Source organism: Petaurus breviceps, unplaced genomic scaffold (genome assembly GCF_028583685.1).
Source record: "Petaurus breviceps papuanus isolate PSGF00001 unplaced genomic scaffold, PetGlider_PUasm1.0 90825, whole genome shotgun sequence".
Taxonomy (NCBI): domain Eukaryota; kingdom Metazoa; phylum Chordata; class Mammalia; order Diprotodontia; family Petauridae; genus Petaurus; species Petaurus breviceps.
In genome coordinates this window covers 20,141,613-20,160,418 of record NW_027187353.1, presented here as the reverse complement: position 1 = coordinate 20,160,418, position 18,806 = coordinate 20,141,613, and the positions used below count along the sequence as shown (strand labels likewise).

The 18,806-nt window shown below is 49.1% G+C and overlaps 1 protein-coding gene across 1 annotated transcript in view; it reads right to left on the bottom strand.

Annotated features, from left to right (window-relative positions):
* The window catches only part of TBATA (thymus, brain and testes associated), a 24,277-nt gene that overhangs the window by 2,503 nt on the left and 2,968 nt on the right, over positions 1–18,806 (bottom strand). Inside the window, 8 exon segments of the mRNA XM_069071272.1 lie at positions 1,139–1,220; positions 3,042–3,197; positions 4,544–4,546; positions 4,781–4,872; positions 8,609–8,773; positions 10,282–10,284; positions 11,516–11,745; positions 14,115–14,170. Of these exon segments, the coding sequence (XP_068927373.1) occupies positions 1,139–1,220; positions 3,042–3,197; positions 4,544–4,546; positions 4,781–4,872; positions 8,609–8,773; positions 10,282–10,284; positions 11,516–11,745; positions 14,115–14,170 (787 nt within the window).

Here is an 18,806-nt window from a genome sequence, read left to right as displayed (position 1 = left end):
GTGTGTGTGTGTGTGTGTGTGTGTGTGTGTGTGTGTGTGTGTGTGTGCCTGTGCAGTGGTCATCGGGCCCACCCCATCCTGCCTTTCTGGTCCTCTGAACTCATCTGGACAAGTGCTCAGATTCTAGGAGGAGAGTTCACCTTCTTGGCAGCCCCATCTCTGGCACAGGAGAATTTGGGCTGGCCTAAAAGAGAGAGAGAGATGTCCTTCCTTTCTTCTTTATGTTGGCTTTGTAGCAGCCCCACTCCTCCTCCACCCTTCTCTCTCCTCTCCCTCTGCCCCCTAAAGGACCAGAAGTTGAGGCTCTTGGCAGCCGGAGCACTGGGTTATTGCTTTTCATGCCCACTCTCTGTCAAGCGTTCACCTTTAGGTCTGACTCATCGACCCCCCCATGAACCCTCCCCCTCCATAGCTGAGACTGTACCTTTGACGCCTCCATCCCTCAGCATTTACATGTAGATGAGCCTTCAAGCCTCACTTTAAATGCCACTTCCTACATTTTTGGCTTTATGTCTCCAATGCCTTGAGCATTACTAGAATCTTCTTTCTTGCCCTGGATCTGTGATTTTTTTGGATGCTGGACCTATGATTCAATGTTCTTTCCCTACCAATGAGGCGTAGCACCTGCTGTATCCCAGAGTTCCTTGGGGGGCTCTGAGAAGCTGAAGAAGGTTTGCCTAGGATCACCTAGCCAATATCAGTCAGAAGGAGGATTTGAGCCTAGGTCTTCCTGAACCTACCACATTATAACGCTTAGAGCAGGTATTGAATAAATGCTTGTCTAGTCAGTGGAATTGAATGTGTGAGACTTGGAATGTGTCTTGAATGTCTTCCAGAAACAAATGTCCTGTATTTCCCAGGCCACTTTGAGCTCTCTACTCTCCATGACAGCCTAGACCTCTGCATCTAGTAGCCCCTTGCTCTTGGAGGGTTTGATGGGAGGACCATGAGGAAAGGAGAGGGGCCCATGGTTGGAAAAAAGTCTGGGCCCTGCCCAAATGCTTCACACAGTTCTAGAACCTCAGGGTCTCAGCCCCTTAAAATGAGGGACTCCAGGAATTCTAGAATCTTAAGAATTGGAAGGGACTTTAGAGACCAGGTGACCCAATGTGTCCCCCCTCACCCTGTAGGACCTTACCCCTGGGGCTAGCTGAGATAAGCCAGTACTGGATGGTGCTCAGAGAGTCTGTCTGTAGGATCTGACACAGCAGTTCCAGGATCTGTTGGCAGAAGAGTCCAGAGGGCAGGTCAGTATGACCGAACCCATGAGCTTGCTTGATCATGGCATTCAGAATTCACAGCTATAGTTGGGCATCCTCCAAACCTTCCCCCCATCCCTGCCTGCCATCCCATCTCCAGGAATCCTTAGGTGCTTGATTATCCTGAGTACTAGAGATGTCCATGCCCTTTCTGTTCCCCTCTAAGGTAGATAGGCCTGGATGTAACATTAGGTTCAGAACTGGACAATCAAACCTTAATGTATGCCACCTTTAATGAGCAAGGGGTTGTCAGATGGTGCCATGTGAGTGAGCAAGGAGAGCTCTTGCTCATCCCTATCCCCAGGGAGAAGGGAGAACCGTATAGGATTGACATGCTGAAGTTATTGTTTTACTCCCTATATTCTCGGGGTCACCGTTTCTTTCACCTTTCTTGGCATCAGCTAGAAATGTCCTAATTATCCTAGAAATGTCCCCCCAGAATGTTCTCCGAGCGCTGCACCCCCACACCTGGGGCTCTGGTCTCACTTTCATTTTAGGGTGGGGAGGGAGGGTCAGACCCCATCTAGGGCCATCATACGGTAGCCTCAGACTCAGGACCCCAGGTGGAGCCAACCGCCAATTTCAGAATCCTTGGTATAAGGTGCTTTGTTGGAGGGGGCAAGTCAGAAGTCCACGTCCCAGAGTTAAGCTCTCTTCAGACATAGCAATGGGTCTATCTTTCTCGGTAAAATCACAAAATGGAACAAAGGCAGTTTTTAGGCCTCTGCCCATTATTTGAACCCCCCCCCCCCCAACTCGGAACCTCTCCCCATTAAAATCTATTCATTCAATTTCCCTCCCTCCTTAGGTCCCTGCTGTGTGTATGTGTGAGAGAGAGAGTGAGAGAAAGAAAGAGACAGAGAGAGATAGAGAAACAGAAACAGAGACAGAAAGACAGAAAGAGAACCAAGAGATCAGTTTGTGTTAATAAATGCCAGATGCTTCCTAGATAAATATTCACATTCAGCCAGGGGCCTCCCATGTCTTGTCCACTCAGTGAGTGAGTATCCAGGGAACTCTGGGGACTGGTGAGTTCTAGGCGAGTCTTAGCCATTGTGGGATCAGGCTAAGACCTGCCCTGCCTGGGAATTCCTGGCTGGCCATGCTGTTCCTAGCAGGAAGATGGCAGTGATGATCATGAAAGCAAATATTTATATAGTGTTTTAATGTCTGCAAAGCACTTTAAAGTATTATCTCGTCTGATCCTTGTTTCATCCCTGGGAGAGGAAGGTGCTATTATTACCCCCATTTTATAAAGGAGAAAACAGAGGCTGAGAGAGATTAAGTGACTTGTTCTCGGCCACACAGCTAGTAAATGTCCGAGGGAGAATTTGAATTCTGGGTTTCCTTACTCCAAGTCCAACAGTATTTATTATTATTATTATTTATTATTAAAATGTCAGCATGTGTTATGGGCACCAACAAAAGGCCCCTACCCCCAAATGCAACTCCCTAGCCTCCCTTTACTCATCATGAGAGATCCATTCCTTTGGCCTCAAGAGTCCATTTCTCCCCCTTCCCTCCTTTGCCAAATGCCTTGTGGCAGGGTCCCAGGGAAGCTGTTAGTGCACAGGACCTCATCTGGGAATGGCTAATACACAGCTGAGAACAAGGAGAAGCTATGGGATCCAGAGGACCCATTTTAAGGAAGGCTGGCCCCACTGGGCCAAATGCACAGCTCTGGTTAACAGCCGTCTAGTGGAGAAAGATTGGGCTTTCTGGGAGACCCAGGGCCTCATGGAGTCAGCCTCCCCTGGGCTTCTCCCCACCTCTCTGACTCACCAGAAGTTCTTGGTCCTGGACCACAGGCATCATGTCTTTGCTCTGAAAGTTGCCTCTGTGGGAGGTCCGAGAGGCTCGGCTTGTCATGGTCCGTATGTAGCCTGGGATGAGCCTCCCGGTCTCTGGTGAGTACTGGGCCAACCTCTCCATCTCTTCCTTGTGACAGAATTACAAATGGTCAGTCCTGGAAGGGACCTCAGATCCCATCTGGGTCAACCCGTCCTATCAGAAAGGAGAATATCAAGGGTTGGAGAAGGAAAAGGACTTGGCCAAAGTCACCCAGCTGGTGGGAAAGCTGGGACTTTTCTGGAGGAGACTCAGGACAGAGGAGTAAGAGGTAGAACCCAGAATAAAGAGCTAGGCTGGTCTCTTCCTTACCTGCTTTACTCAATCAACAAACATTTATTAGTCACTTACTGGGTATGAGCACAGCTTCTCCAGCCTGCACTGTCTCCTCTGCCTCTTCTCTACTGCCTAATCTATCCCCCTCTTCAGAGCTCAGTGGAAGTCCTTCCTCCTCCAGGAAAGCCTCCACGATCTCCCCTCCTCGGAGCACCCCTCACTTTAGAATCTCAGCCACACAACTTCAAACAGATGTTTACAAGTACCTACTGTGTGCAAGACCTGACTATTATCTCCCACGGCTTTACCTGTTTATATCTTTTCTCTCAAACATGAAATTCTGTGTCCTGAGAGGGGAGACTCATGGGGTCTAAGGGAAAGAGTGGGGGGTTTGGAGTTGGAAGACTTTCTTTAAAAGCCCATGTGACCTTGAAGAAGTCACTTAATCTGTAAAATGAAAGGATGGGGTAAGCTTGTGACTCCAAGGAAGCCTCATGTTGTCAGAGGCATAGATGGAGGGACCTTCCTCTTGTCTGACCTAGGGAATCCCGCTTCTAATGCTCTGCCCTGGGCCAGCTGCTCTGGCCATCTCAGGGCCTGGGAGACAGAAGACAGCAATGTGCTCCTCTGAAGCATAGGTCGATAAAACCGTGCTTACTTAAAGGGGAAGGAAGTGGTCTTAGAGCCTTTGGAGACCCATTTCTCCTACTAACTAGACTCTTGACCCTAGACAATGATTTCTCCTCTCTGGGAGTTTTTTCTATAGAATTAGGGAATAGGACGATCCCTAAGGTACCTGTAATTTTATAGTCATTTCCCTTCTTATACAAATGGGGAAACTGAGGCTCATAAAGGTGAAGTGATTTTCCCTGGGGGATTGAACAGCTAATTAACAGAGGAGCTAGGACCTGAATTCACAACTTTTGATGCCTAGTTTAGGTCAGCTAAGAGGCCAATTCCAAAATCACTCTACTAATGGTCTTTATTATAAAGTGCCATCCCAGGGAGGGTGGGATAGCAAGACCCCAATGCCCTCTTTTTCTTTGTCCCTAAATTGCTTCCTTCAAGCCCTCCCCCAGCTCTGTCATCACCTACTCCCCTCTAACCAGCTCTGGTCTCTCTACCCTCCTTTCCCCCAGCTCTTTCTCACCTCCCTCCACCTTCTCTTTCTCCTGCCTCCCTCCCCACCTTCCCAGCTGTGCTTTCCTCTCCTCCCCCAGCTCTGTTCTCCCCTCCCCTCCCTCCAACTATATCTTCACCTACTCCCTTCCCCCAGCTCTGATTTTCCTTCCCCTCTTTCCCCCAACTCTTTTCTCAGCTTCCTCCCCTTCCCTTTCCTCCTCCCTCCTCTTCCCAGGTCAGTTTATTTCCTCTGTCCCAGTTCATTTCTTACTCACCTTTTTCTTCTTTATCTCTGCTTCCTTGGAGAAGGCAGCCACCTTGGAGGCCAGTTCCTTTAGCTCCTCTCTCCAAACATTTGACAAGGAGTCTGAGAGAAGAGGCAAGGTCAGGGGACAGGGAGTGGGAGTGCTTAGAGGAGGGTTTCATAACCTAGGGCCTGTCAGGATCTCTGGTCTCTGAAAGTCTAGTGGCAGAAAGCTCCTCTTCAAGCTTCCCAGCCTGGGAAACAGAGCTGTAACTGAGGGGGAGCAACTGGGACTTTGAGCCAAAGCGTCAACATCTAGGGGATATTGCCTCTTCCCTGGAATGGGGAAGCACTGCTTCCTCTCCCAGTAAACCAGAACCTTTGTCCCTGCACTTCTACTGACCTGTGAGATGTTGGGGAATGGGGAGAGTATGGTGGCTCCAAAGAAAAGGCAGAGGAATTGGGTTGGCAGGGGCAGAAATCCGGGGAGAAGGGGGAGAGGGAGGGAAGAGAGCACCTCTGTTCTTCCCTCCCCTCCCACCCCCATGATTAGAACCATATTTAGGCTATTTCTTCCAGGTCATTCTTTCTCCCGGCCTTTGAAACCCTTTTTGCAACCTCGTTGCCTCTGCCCACACTCTCAATGCCTTAGCTTTGCTCAGCCCCCATCCTCCTCTGCCCTCCTCTGAGGTGAACACTCTTCTTCATCCTGTATCTCCTTGATGGCTGACTCCTGGCTTTCTTTTAAAGACACCACCCTTCCTGGCCCCATCTCCAGTGCTGGGCTGTTGGGCTGCTGCTTCTCTCACTCCCTAACATTCAGACCCAGGAAGAGGAGGGGATATATCTCCTTGGTAACCATTTCACTTTTAGACCCTCTCTCTCCCACCTTCCTGGAGAGAGGCTGAGTTTTAGTTGTAACTTAAAGGAAGCCAGGGAAGCCAGTAGGCAGAGATGAGGAGGGAGACCACTCCATGCATGGGAGACAGCCAGAGAAAATGCCCGGAGCCAAGAGATGGAGGGTCTTGCTTGTGAAACAGCAAAGAGACCAGCATCATTGGAACAAAGAGTCCATGTTGGAAAATAAGGTATGAGAAGACTGGAAGGGTAAGGGAGGAGATGGGTTGTGAAGGACTTTGGATGCAAAAGAGAATTTTGTATTTGCTCCTGGAGGTAATAGGGAGTCATTGGAGTTTATTGAGTAGGAGGGTGATGTGGTTGGATCTGTGCCTTAGGCTGGTTGAATGGAGGATGTTTTGGAGTAGGGAGAGACTTGTGCCAGGTCTTGGCAGGCTATTGCAGTATGCCAAGAATGAGATGATCAGGGCTTGCACCCAAGGTGGTGGTAGTATCAGAGGAAAGAAGAGGGAATATTCAAGAGATTTTGCAAAGGTAAAATTGAGAGGTCTTGGAATAATTTTGTATATGGGAGGGGAAGACAGGGGTAAGAGATAATTAGTAGAGGATGATCCCTAGGTTGTAATCCTGTGGGACTCAGAGGATGGAACAAGATGGTGGTGCCCTCCACAGGAAGAGGGGAGGGTTTGTGGGGAAAGGTAATGAGTTCTGTTCTGAACATGGTGTTTCCTTTGAACAAGATGTTTACTGGACATCCAGTTGGATATATCTAAAGGGCATATGGAGATGTGAGATTGGAGGTCAGCAGAGAGGTCTGGGAAGGATGGGTGGATCTGAGAGTCACCAGCTCAGATATAGTCATTAAATCCATGGGACTTGAGGAGATCACCAAGTGAAGTAATACAGAGGGAGAAGAGAAGAGGATGAGGGACAGAGCCTTGGGGACCATCTACTGTTAGAAGGTGTTATATGGGAGAGGATTCAGCAAAGGAGACTGGGAAGGAGTGGTCAGATAGGTGGGAGGAGAACCAGGAGAGAACAGTGTCCTGAAAACCTGGAGGGAAGAGAGTATCAAGGAGAAGAGTGTAATAAGAGCATCAAAGAAGAAAGAGGATGGATAAAAGGCCACTGGATTTGGAAATTAGATCATTGGTAACTTTGGAGAGAGCAGGTCTGGTGGACTGGTGAGGTTGGAAGCTGGATTTTAAGGGGTTCAAAGAGAAGGAGAGTAAAGAAAATAAAAGCTCCTATTGCTGATGGTTTACAAGGAGTCTGGCCACAAAGGGCAGAGAAGATGTATGGTGATCGTTGGCAGGGATGGGTGGACCAAGAGAAGGTTTTCAGAGGATGAGGGAGATGTGGGTCTGCTATAGGCAGTAGGAATGGCCATGAGAGACAGAGGGGTTGGGAGATTGGAAGCTGTGGATAAAAAGTAGGGTTTGATATGGGAAGGCAGAAGGAAAAGGGGAAAGCCCTTATATTATGGTCAGATAAAGGGTTTCAGAATTCCTGAACATGGAGGTGGTACCAAGAATGTGACCATCTTTGTGTGTGGCTGAGACGGGGGGGGGGGGTGGTAGGGAAGGGATGGTGTGTGTGGGGGAGTAGGTCATGGGAAGTGAATAAATCAAGGAACCGAATGACCAGAGTGTTTGAGGGAGAATCAATAGGCATGTTAAAGTTGTTTTATTTAAGGGCAGGAGCTTAAGAAGAGAGAAAGATTATGAGCCAGAACTGAACTCATTGAGGAAGGAAGGAGTATATATCTGGAGATCTGTAGAAAACAGCAACCAGGATTTTGATTAAGCGGAAGATGTTTGGACCTCAAAGGAGTGTGATGGTGGTGGGAAGATCCTGGAAGTGGCAGTGGGGACTAAGGAGTACTCCAGCTCCCTTGCCTGTGCCAGTGAGCAAAGGGAAATGAGTGAAAATGCATCCCAGTACTGGAAAGGATGTCCAGGGAGGCTGTGTCATCAGGGGGGAGCCAAGCCAAGAAGAGTGGGAGAGGAAAAGACTCAAGGCAAAGTTTGTTGCCTATAGAACAGGCATTCCAGAGGGCACAGTGCAAGAAGTAGGTAGTGTTTGGTTGGAATTTTGAGATGGTAGGGTTAAGGGGGATGGGGATAAGAAATCAGGAGGTGGGGGATAGGGAATGAAGTTTGAATGATGACCTACAGGGGATCAGAATCACTGGGATTTATGTCTATGCTGTTGTCTCATCCCTTAACCTCTCTAGGTCTCTGTATCCTTATCTCTCCAATAAAAGGGCTAGACTACATAGCCCTAGGCCCTTCCTAGTTCTAGAGATATGACCTAGTGTTTCATGTACCTCTTGGCTGCTCTTCTCTCTCCCCCATGTTCAGTACCTGCCTCACATTCTTTTCCACTCCAACCCCTTCCCCTTTTTGCCCCCTGGACCCCCAATTTCTCAAGCTCTTTCAACTTTTCTTTTGCTGGGATTGGTTATACCTCATAGACCTATGTTGCCCCCAGTCCCCACCCCCAACTTCAGTGGAATTTCTCCTAGCTTCAAAATATCCAGTTATGGTTCTGCTAGGAAGGACTTTTCACTGGAGGTCAAAACTTCCTTCTTTTCCTCCCTGTTCCATCTACATTTTAAAAATTAGAACAGGAGGCAGGAGGACAGGTACATCCTGCCTCTCTCTCCATTCTATCCCAACAGGCTCTCTCTCCTTCCCTTTTAAGGGGGGGAAGGCAGAAAAGGACCAGATCTTTATGTCTTAAAGAGAGACCGGGAAAGAGGGATAAAGGGAACATTTCTGAGGATCTTGGGTTTAAACTCTTAGGAACAGGATTATGGGGGGGCAGAGAGATCCTGGATCTCCTCCACCTCAACTATACAACTTCTCAGCTATCACCTTGTAATCCTTTCCCTCCTGCATGAGGCAACACTTGGGAAATGGGGAAACCCACCACAAACCCCAGATCCAAGCAAAAAGATATCTTGGGGATGTCTTGGAAGGACTGCCATTGTACCTACTTAGGGTTAAGCGGGGTTCCACGAGGGACTGTGGGTCTCCAATGGGCATCTGGACTTGAGGTGCTCCTAAAATGCTGATGGAGAAATTGGAGCTGGATACAGGTTGAGGCGGTGAGGGGCGAGTTATGTTGTCTCTGACAGTGCAAATGGGCTTCCCAGAAAGATCTGCCAAGGAGAAGGGAGATGTTGGACTGGGATATGTTGTCCTGGGAGGTGAACCTTAGTTGGAGAGAAGTATTCCTTCCTTCCTTCATTTATAGGGGCAGAAACTGAACCTGTGATTTTGTTGGTATAAGAAACACCTGGAGAAGGAGTCCTGCTTTACCAGCGCATGTTTGCACCTTCTCTGAAACTTACAGGCAATTCCTAAAGTTCTGAGAAGTTAAGCGGCTTGCCCAGAATCACCCCATCAGTCACAACCAGTCTGGGAGAGACAGGACTTGAACGGACCTCTTCTTGGCTCCCAGATCAGCTCTCCAGGAAGCTACCTCTTGAACTGACAAATGAGGTTAGGCTTTGGGTTATTCTTCCCTTATTGAATGTCTATTTATCCAATTCAGCAAGATTAATTAAGGGCCTACTAGGTGCCAAGTGCTGTGCTAAGCACTGGAGATACACAGACAAAGAAGAAAATGTCATAGAGTGTCATAGGAGGAAAGTGTCACGGCTACTAAGTGTCATAGCCGTCATTTGGAGGAAGCCAAGACTTCATCCCAGGGAGGCTGGCCGAGTAGATCACCTAAGGTCACACAGGCACTAGTAAATGAATGAAAAATGCACTGATTAAGCACTAAGTGCATACCATGGGCTGAGCCCAGAGTTTAGCAAGGAAATCTTCATCTGGGGAGTCCCATTCAAATAGGAGGAGGAAATAAGTAGAAGTAAGCATCAGAGGCTGTCTGGATATCTCCCCTTTGCCCTCATCAACCAACTAGGGGGAAGCCTGGGGCAGGGCAGATAGCACAGCTGTCTTTAAGTATTAAAAGGGCTGCCATTTAAAAAGTTAGACACAAGGGTATGGATCACATCCTATGAGGGGGGGGACAACCTGTGTACATGAAAGAGTAGGGGTGACCCAGGCCCCTCCCCTTCCAGAACCCTGGCCTCAAATAGACCCATCCTGGGTCAGATCCCAGAAAGGTCAGTCCCTCTCTCTGGCTCATGGCTCCCTCTCTCCTGGGTGGCTCCAGAAAAATCCCCTCTTGTGCTCATTCGATAGCTAGGCTTTCCTTGAAAAAGGGGTCCCTGGCTCTCAAGGGCTAATGTGTGTCTTGGGCTTGGGGAAATTTTGCTCCATTGGAAATGGGTACAGCACCAGTGACTTCTGGGAGCCTGTGAACAAGTACAGAAACACAGAGGCAGTAAAAAAATAAGCCATCAGTTTTCCCCTCCATTCTCCCCCCTGAACTGAACCCAAAGTTGCTATGGTGTTAGCTCCAAAAGTCTTTCTCAAGTATCCCCAGTGACAAACTAAATTTTAGAATTCCCTGACTTTCTGCCTCCATCTGATGGCAACACATGAAAATGTCAAGGACAACTATTGAGGGGAAGGGTTCAAAACCCACCTCCAACAAACACTCTTGGTGGGGCTGTGGGAAAGTCATTTCCCTTCTCTGGGATTCTTATCTGTAAAATGAGAAGGGGTTGGAGCAGATGGCCTCTAAGGACTTTACCAGCTTTAATTCAGCTATTCTATCATCTAATTATCTTTAAAACAAGGGTGGAGGTGAGGTGGGAGGGGGTGGATGGTCCCTTCTAGCCCTGAAGCTGGGCTCTGGAGGGCCGAAGGAATGGAGATTTGGGGAGCGTTCTCTCCTCTGCCAATATGCCCTATGCCAAAGAAATCCCATGTTCAGTCTCTCTCTCTGCCCCTTAGAGTAAAGGCTTAAAAGGCAGTTTTTAAGGCACTTCCTGCAGACTGTCTATTTTTACAATGCTATTTGGATGCAGAAAGGTGGTCTCTTCTAGCCAAAGAAAACCTCCTTGAATGTTATTAATAAATAAAAGCTGGCATTTACATAGAGATTTAATTTTTATTTAGTACTTGGTAGCCACTCTCACAGGATCCTCACAATTCTTGGAGCTAGGCAGCAAATGTGTTTGTAGTTCCATTTTACAGGTGTGGAAACTGAGGCACAGAGAGGTTGGGAAAAAAGCTCTTTTTTCACATTCAGGCAGGATTGTGGGTCTAAGTGTCCTGGTTTCTAGTTCAGGGGTCTCTTCAGGAGTTCTCCAAAGCTGGCCCAGAGAACAGAGTCCTGTCTGACCTAAGATTTGAGATTTTGTCTCCTATTCCTGGTTCCTCATTCCTTCCCTCAACTTTCAGGCCTTTAATTTTCCAATATTATATGAAAATGGAGGTGAATGTAGTGGATGCAGGATTATGTTGCTGAGGCTTCTGCTTGGGATGTGGAGAGAGGGCCCCAGCTGGACCTTTGGATTTCTCCTTCAGTAGGGATTTGGGGGATGGGATGGGGAAGGGAGCAGCCATGGCCTGAATCTTCAGCTTGGTGGCCTGAACTTCTGGTGATGGGGAGCTCCCTGTAGGCAAGTAGGTAGTACAGGGGATAGAATGCTTGGACCTGAAGTCAGGAAGATCTGAGTTAAAATCCTGCCTCAGACACTTGGTCTCTGCCTGCCTCAGTCTCCTCATCTGTAAAATGGGGATAAGAATATCTACCTTTCTGAGTTGTTGAGAGGATTACATACTTGTAAAGTACTTTGTAAACCTTAAAGAGTTGTAGAAATATTAATAGCTATTATTATTAATTTATTTTTATCATTACTTCCAGTTTGGGGAGAAGCGTGCTTTTTCCATGCCCCTGACACAGACATTCTGACATTTGTCCCCCCTCCTGTTGTCTTTTTCCTGCTTCTCCCCCCTCCCCACACTCGCTCGCCACTTACCTTGAATGTGGGACACTCGATTGGGATGAGGATTGTGTCTGGAGAAGAAAGAGTTGTGGCTGAGCTGTCCAAAGCGAGGGGTGCTCTGGGATTGGGATTGGCTGACCTTGGGCACTTCCTGGAGGCAGATCTCTGCCCTCTTGGGTGTCAACGTGGTTTCCTTGGGTCTGCAGGTGCCACTGTTCCCAGACTTCCTCACTAAGTCCTTTCTCAATGTGCTGGTCTTGACCCTGAGATGGAAGGAGGTGCAGAAGGGGAAGGCGGTTCAGTACCCCCATCCTGCCTCCATGATGGGGACTCAGGATCACTGGCTGTCAGAGCTGGAAGGGGCTTTTGAGACTATCTAGTCTGATTTCCCCATTTTACAGATGAGGACAGTGAAGCCCAGGGAGGTAGGTGAGAGCCTCGCCCAAGGCTGCACAGGTAACAGGCACCTGAAGTGAAATTTAAACCAGGGGCCTCTGATGCCAGAGCCAGCCCTCCTCTGCCTCTAACTTTCTTCCTCTCCCACATACAATCATTCCTTAACAGAACCCAGACCCCATTATTCTGCATGGGAGGAAACTGAGGCTCAGAGTGAGGAAAGGTCTGGCCCAGAGTCACACAGCTAGGATTCGAACCCAAGTTTCCCACCTCCAAATCTCAGGTTACTGTGAGAGTCTTCATTTGACCAAACCCAGGAATCATCTCCAAATTGCAGAAAGTGAAGGTTGTTAGGACTTACCTGCTCACCCCAGTGGCCAGGGATGGAGTGAGGGTCATTTAAAGGGGAGGTAGGAGGGCTGGCAGCCTTAGGGATGGGAGGAGCCAGACTTTCCACGCGCTGAGGCTGTGCAGAGACCCAGCTGCTGCTCCCCAAGCAGAAGCCTGGAAGCGTATGTAAGACCATCCCCCAGGGACAGAACTGGGCAAGGTCCCAGCGTCCCCTCCTGGGCCAGCGGAGCCTTTGTTTCTCTTGTGAAAGCCCCTTTCTACATCCCCTTAAGGCTCGAAAGGTGTTTTCCCTGCAGTAACCTTGTCAACTGGGTGGGGGCAGGGCACAATAATTGCTATCCCCATTTTACAGATGGGGAAATGGTGAGATCAGAGTGGGGAAAGTAACTTAGGAGCATAGCTTTAAGGCTGGAAAGAAACTTAGGAGGCCATCTAGTTCGGTCCTCTCACTTTCCAGGTGAGGAAGGTGAGGGCAGTGACTGGCCCAAAGTCACCTAGGAAACAGTTCTGGTGCTTGGCTGGGGGTGGGTGGGGAGCAGTGTTACAGGGTAGACAGTCTGCCCTGATTAGGAGCAGGTGTGGGGTGTGCGTGTGTGTCTGTGACTGTGTGTATGTGAAGAGGGGTGGTCTCGATGGTCTGGGCAGTGGATAAACTTTTGACTGAGTGTGGTACAGTGGAAAAAACTTTGGATTGGAGTCTGAGGACTTGATTTTGATTCCCTACTCTATTACTTTTTATCTATGTGGCCTTAGTCAAGTCACTTGACTTCCCTGGGCCTCAGTTCCCCCATTTGTAAAATGAGAGGTTTAGCCTAGATGGCCCTGGGGGCTCTTCTGGCCCCAGGTGACTCAGGACAGAGTGGGCTTTTCTTTTCAGTGATTTTGGGCCACTCTAGGCTGCTTCTTATGGGTATCTGTAGAGGGACTTCCCCCAATGGAAGTGCTTCATGCTCATGTAATCACAGTTCCTGGATTATTGTGCATCACAGTCATATGGATACAGCAACCAACATGCAACAACAGTTCACTTGACCACCGCCAGAACGTCAAAGAAAACGACCCAGGAAGGCTTCAGACCCTTTAGGCCAGTCACCTTGGCTCTGGAGCTGGAAGGGACCTTTGAATCCCACCACCAGCTGTGTCTTTGGATTATAGAAGCATCTGTGTAGAGCTGGGGGCAATGTTGAAGGCCTCATCTTACAAAGGAGGAAACTGAGGTCCGTAAAGACAAAGGCCATGCAATATCAGAAGAGGGTTTGAACCCAGGCTATCTGATCTGAATGTAGGAGTCTTTCCTCTGTGCCACTTAACCTTCTCAACAGCAAAGCATGTTGCTAACCTCTTGATACAGAGTGGTGGACTACAGGTGAGGAAAGGGGCATGCATGGTCAGACACGGCCCAATGTATGGATTTGCTTACTCGACCATATTTATCTGTGATAAGCGGGGGAGCTGTTGGTAATGGGAGGGGATGGTAATTGGGAGTGAGCACCAGTAACATATCTCCAAAAACCCACCCACAAATATTCAAGAAATAAACATAAAAAGAACCTAGTGGACCAGAGGCAGAGGAGGCTCAAACCCAATGTCTGCCCTCACCCAGCTTACAGTCCAATGTCTCATCTAAGCTTGTGCCTCCTCCCAAAGCCAGCCCAGGGACACAGCAGGCATCTCACGCCCTCCAGGTAAAGGGTCCTGAAACAAAGGGTTCTTGTCCTTGTCTCTAATGGATGGTTACGCCCCATTTAGGTGAAGGATCACAAAGGAAGGGGAAGGAAACCTGGTTTCAGTCTGAGCCTCTTTTGCCCTTCGCTGCTTCCCTCTCCCCATCCCTCCTCATGCCCCACTGCCTGCCTTGGTCACTTGTTGTGGGTAGTCAACTTACTCTATGTGAGAGTGGTCCGACATGTCTGTCTTAACTTCTGTGGTTATTGCAGGATTCTAAAACAAGACCAAGTGACTGTTGGTACCAGTGTCTGAATGAGACTGAAAGAGACAGCCGCCTAGAGAGGTGGAGAGACAGCTAGAGATAGAGACATACAGGGAGGGAGGGAGACAGAGACAGATATACAGGAAGGGAGGGAGACAGAGAGAGACAGACAGACAGAGACAGATATACAGGGAGGGAGGGAGACAGAGAGAGACAGACACACAGAGACAGAGACAGACAGAGACACAGAGAGACAGAAACACAGAGACAGAGAGAGACAAAGAGACACACAGAGAGACAGAGAGACACACAGAGAGATAAAGAGAGAGACAGAGACAGAGACAGAGAGAGACTGAGACAGAGACAGAGACACACAGAGAGAGAGAGAGAGAGAGAGAGAGAGAGAGAGACAGAGAGAGAGAGAGACAGAGAGAGAGACAGAGAGAGAGAGAGACAGAGACAGAGACAGAGACAGAGAGATACAGAGAGACAAACGGAGACAGAGACTGGAATGGGGAGGCCTCTGGGGCATGGCCTGAAACTTCATCTGCTTCTCGAGGTACCTCCTTGGGGTCAGAGTCTGGGGCTTGGAGGGCCTCAGATGGCTTCAGCACTGACTCCCAGCCTCAGAAGCGAACAACCCCAGGAGACAGCCTGCCCAAACTTCTCTGCTTTGGCGTGACTAGCCTACAAAGCCAGGGACTTCCCAGGGAAAGTCCAGAAGGGCCAGGACCTCCTGCACAAAGCCAGGCAGACCCATGGCCAGCAGCTTCCCCTACTCTTCCAGAATCCCCTTCCCTCCAAAGTTGCTCACACTCCTCTCCCGACTGAGCTCCATTCAGCCCCCCTGACTCTCTGCTGGGTGGGGACCCCAGTAACTGCTCTGGGACAGCAGGAAAGGACGGATAGGGAAGGTGGGTCCTTCTGGCTCAGACCCCCAAGGAAGAAGAGCTGAACACTGGCCTGGGATCTGGCAGGAAGGGGGTACATGTTTCAGGGTTGATCGATAATTTATTTCTCTCACTATATTTCTTTAGTTTCCAAACTCCTCCCAGTCCCACCACCTTCTTCCTAAACACCAAATCAGGGTGAAAAAGGAATCCCAGGTTTCAGACATGGAAGGGCCCTCTCCATTTTACAGAAAAAGAAGGCAGACTCAGAGAGGGTGAGGGCCCTCCCCAAAGTCACACAGTCAGGGATCAGTGCAGCTGGGATTCCACCCACCCACCAACCAGCCTAGGGTCCTGGGTCTCATTGGGTGGCCAGGCTCCTGTATCTCCAGAGGGGCAGACAGCAGCCCCCCAAGCCTGCCTGCGGGGTGGGCTCCCCGAGCAGACTCACGGCTTCCTTTGTTGTCTCTGCTCTGTGGGCAGCACTCCCATGGATGGCCAAAGCTGAGGGAGAACTCAAGTCTCCAGAGTTCTGTCTGGCCAGAACCCTTGCATTGTGACTTCCTATGGTGTGGTTGCTAGGCTACCCTTCAGCTCCATACGCTGTCCCTCATCACTCCCTGGGGCCCCTCTCTGCCCCTGGCTCACCTTTCCCCACACCTGGATACCAAAGATTCACTCACTCTCCTTGCTGGGGATTCTTCAGAGCCATACCGACTCCCTGGATATGAGATCAGTGGGAAAAAATAGAGATGGGAGACAGACAGGAGTCCTGGGAGAGGTGGGAAAGGCTGAGATCAGCCAGGTGACAGGGAGGGCTCTGGGAATGGTCTGTCCTTCTGTCTCTAGACTCTGTTTCCACCTGTCTGTCCTTGTTTCAAAGGATAGTGTTGGACTTGGGGGTCAGGAAGACTGAGTTCAAAACTGAATGATACTGGGCAAGCCATTTAACCACGCTCAGACTCAGTTTTCTCACCTGTAAAATGGGAATAATAATGACACCTACCTTCCAGGAATGTTGAGGTTAAATGAAATAATGTATGTTATTGGTAACTCTTCAAGGGCTCTTTAAATGATGGCTTTAGCTATTATTTGCTGTGGAAGAGGTATTCTGGTCCAATCTCCTCATTTTACAGATGAGTTATCTTGGGCCCAGAGAAGTTAAGGGACCTGCCCAAGGTCACACAGGTAATATCTTTCAAAGATAGGATTTGAACCCAGAGCCAGGGGTCTTAAAAAAAACAAACCCCAAACAACGTGTCTATCCCTTCCTAATGATGCTCCCTCTTCCCCACTTCAGATAGAACCTTGTAACAAAGAAATATAGTGAAGCAAAATAAATCAATACATTGGCCATGTCGGAAGATGTATGTATGTATGCCTTATTCCTCACCCAGGGTCCACCACCTTTTTGCCAAGAGGCAGCAGGTATTAAACACTGCTTAAGAACCTACCACGTGCTAGGAGACCTAAATGGAATATGGGTCTCTTCTGATAAAATGCAAGCTTCCTGGGGGTAGGACGTGCTTCCTATTAATCTCAGCGCTCTCTGCTGTGTAGCCAGCCACCCCCTTTCCCCCACTTAGGAATCTACCTTAGAGTCTCCTATTCTGCCATAGTACTAGAAAAGAGACTTTTCAGTGGGAAAATGAGTCTTTTAATTGGTTTTGGAGTCACAAGACCTGGGTTCACATCTCAGTGCTGATACTTAATTAACCATGGGACCTTGAGCCATCTCTGGCCCTTGGTTTGGTATTCTGTTGAATGGGCACAAGGGTACTCTGTATGGCCAGCCTCCCCATATTGTTCTGAGAAAAACACTGTAAATGTTAAGGCTGGGTAGAAATGTGAGCTATCATTATGATAGATCATCATCAATACTATTGTCACTTTTTTTTTTAAGGTAGAGAAAAACCTGCCGATTTCAGGATCTGTGCTGATTTTCCCTGCCCCGCCTCCACCAGCCTGCAGACCCAGTGTTTCCAGAGAGCCAGCAGAGCTGCTCTCTCTCCACACCCACCCCTTCTTCTCCACACGGGTTGTTGGGCTTTGGGCCAGATCTGACAGGTTACCCCGGCTGGCTTAGGTAACCGAATCCTTTCTAGTGGGGAGCGAGGCTGGCAAGGCTGACTTTCATGCCCTAGGGTCGGGTCCCTACCTGAGCCTGGGCTCATCAGGGGGCCCATGGAGACCCTCAGCAAGCCTCTATGCAAATGATGTTTGCGCCCTCCCTCCCTCCAGGCGAGCTCCCTGAGGGCAGGCACTTGGCCCTGTGGAGGAACTTAATGGAAGTTTGTAGAATTGAAGTCTGGAAAGCTCCCACCTTACCCACGTGTAGAGAGGCTTTCTGAAAGCTTGTCAAAAGGCCTTGGCATCTGGGGAGCTCCCTCCCCTGCCCCTGGCTTCTGACTGAATCACAGACTCTGAAAGGGCCAGCTGGTCTCTGGTCTGTAAAATGGGGCCAAGGAAACCCAAGGAAGTCACTGGCTTTCAGCACCATGGGGGTGCGAGGTGGGGTCTCACTGCAGAATGGCATTTCTGCTTTGGCTGACCCCTCTTGGCTTTTGTCCTTAGGGTATGACGGGAATGCACTGACTGCCCGCTGAAGGTGGCTGAGCACATGGCTTTGTCCCATCCTTGAAGAAAAGCCCAGAAACTGTCACCAATAAACAAAGCCTCACAAGGAGCCCCCAGCTGTTTTTATTACAAAGAGGAGGATCCCTTCATTTTACAGATGAGGAAACTGAGGCCTAAGAGGTCAAATGACTTGTCCAAAGTCACACTGGTAACATACTTCAGAGATGGAGCCAGGAGGACCTGAGCTCAAATCTAGCCTCAGACACCTACTAACTGTGTGACCCTGGGCAAATCACTTAACCCTGTTTGCCTCGGTTTCCCCATCTGTAAAATGGAGATCATAAGGGTTATTGCAAGCCTTAAAGCACGAGATAGTTTGTCACAAGGTTTTTTGCCAAGAGAGGTTCTGAAAAGAAAAGAAAAGGCTTGAGGGTTGGGCCTCCATGTCTTGGAACTTTTAGTTTCCTTCCAAACCGGTCTCAGGTGCTGCCTTCTCCACAGAGCCTCTCATGACCCTCCCTATCCCTACCCCAAAGCTGTTGTGCTGTTAGGGTGTTTTGGTCATGTCTGGCTCTTTTTGACCCCATTTGGGGTCTTCTTGGCAGAGACACTGAAGGGGTTCGCCATTTCTTTTTCCAGCTCATTTTACAGATGAGGAAACCGAGGCAGACAGGGTTAAGTGACTTGCCCAGGGTCACCCAGCTGCTAAGTGTCTGAGGCCAGGTTGGCACTCATGAAGATGAGTCTTCCTGACTCCAGGCCAAGCACTCTATGCACTTCTAGCCACTCTATGGTTTCACCTAGTGGACCAATATAGAAGGTCATGGAGCCATTGGATCTGTTCTGTCCAACCCTTTTAATTTACAAGTTAAATGACTGGTCTAAGGTCACACAGGATTGAAGCCCAGGTCCAGTTCTCTTTCCAAGGGCCCCACACTGCAGTGTTTCTGAAAGACACAGGTTTGAGTACTGCCTCTGATTATGTAAACTGTAGGAGCCTGGGTTGGACTTTTAAAACCTCACTGCCGCAGGCAACTCTAAACAATTGTCCACTTGCTTCAGTATAGGGAACTGCTTCAATCAGACTTCCCTCCATTAGTGAAAGTGTTGGTCAAAATCAAAACACCCCTTGCCCCCATACACTGCCCCTCCCCCATACACTGCCCCCCCTGCCCCCATA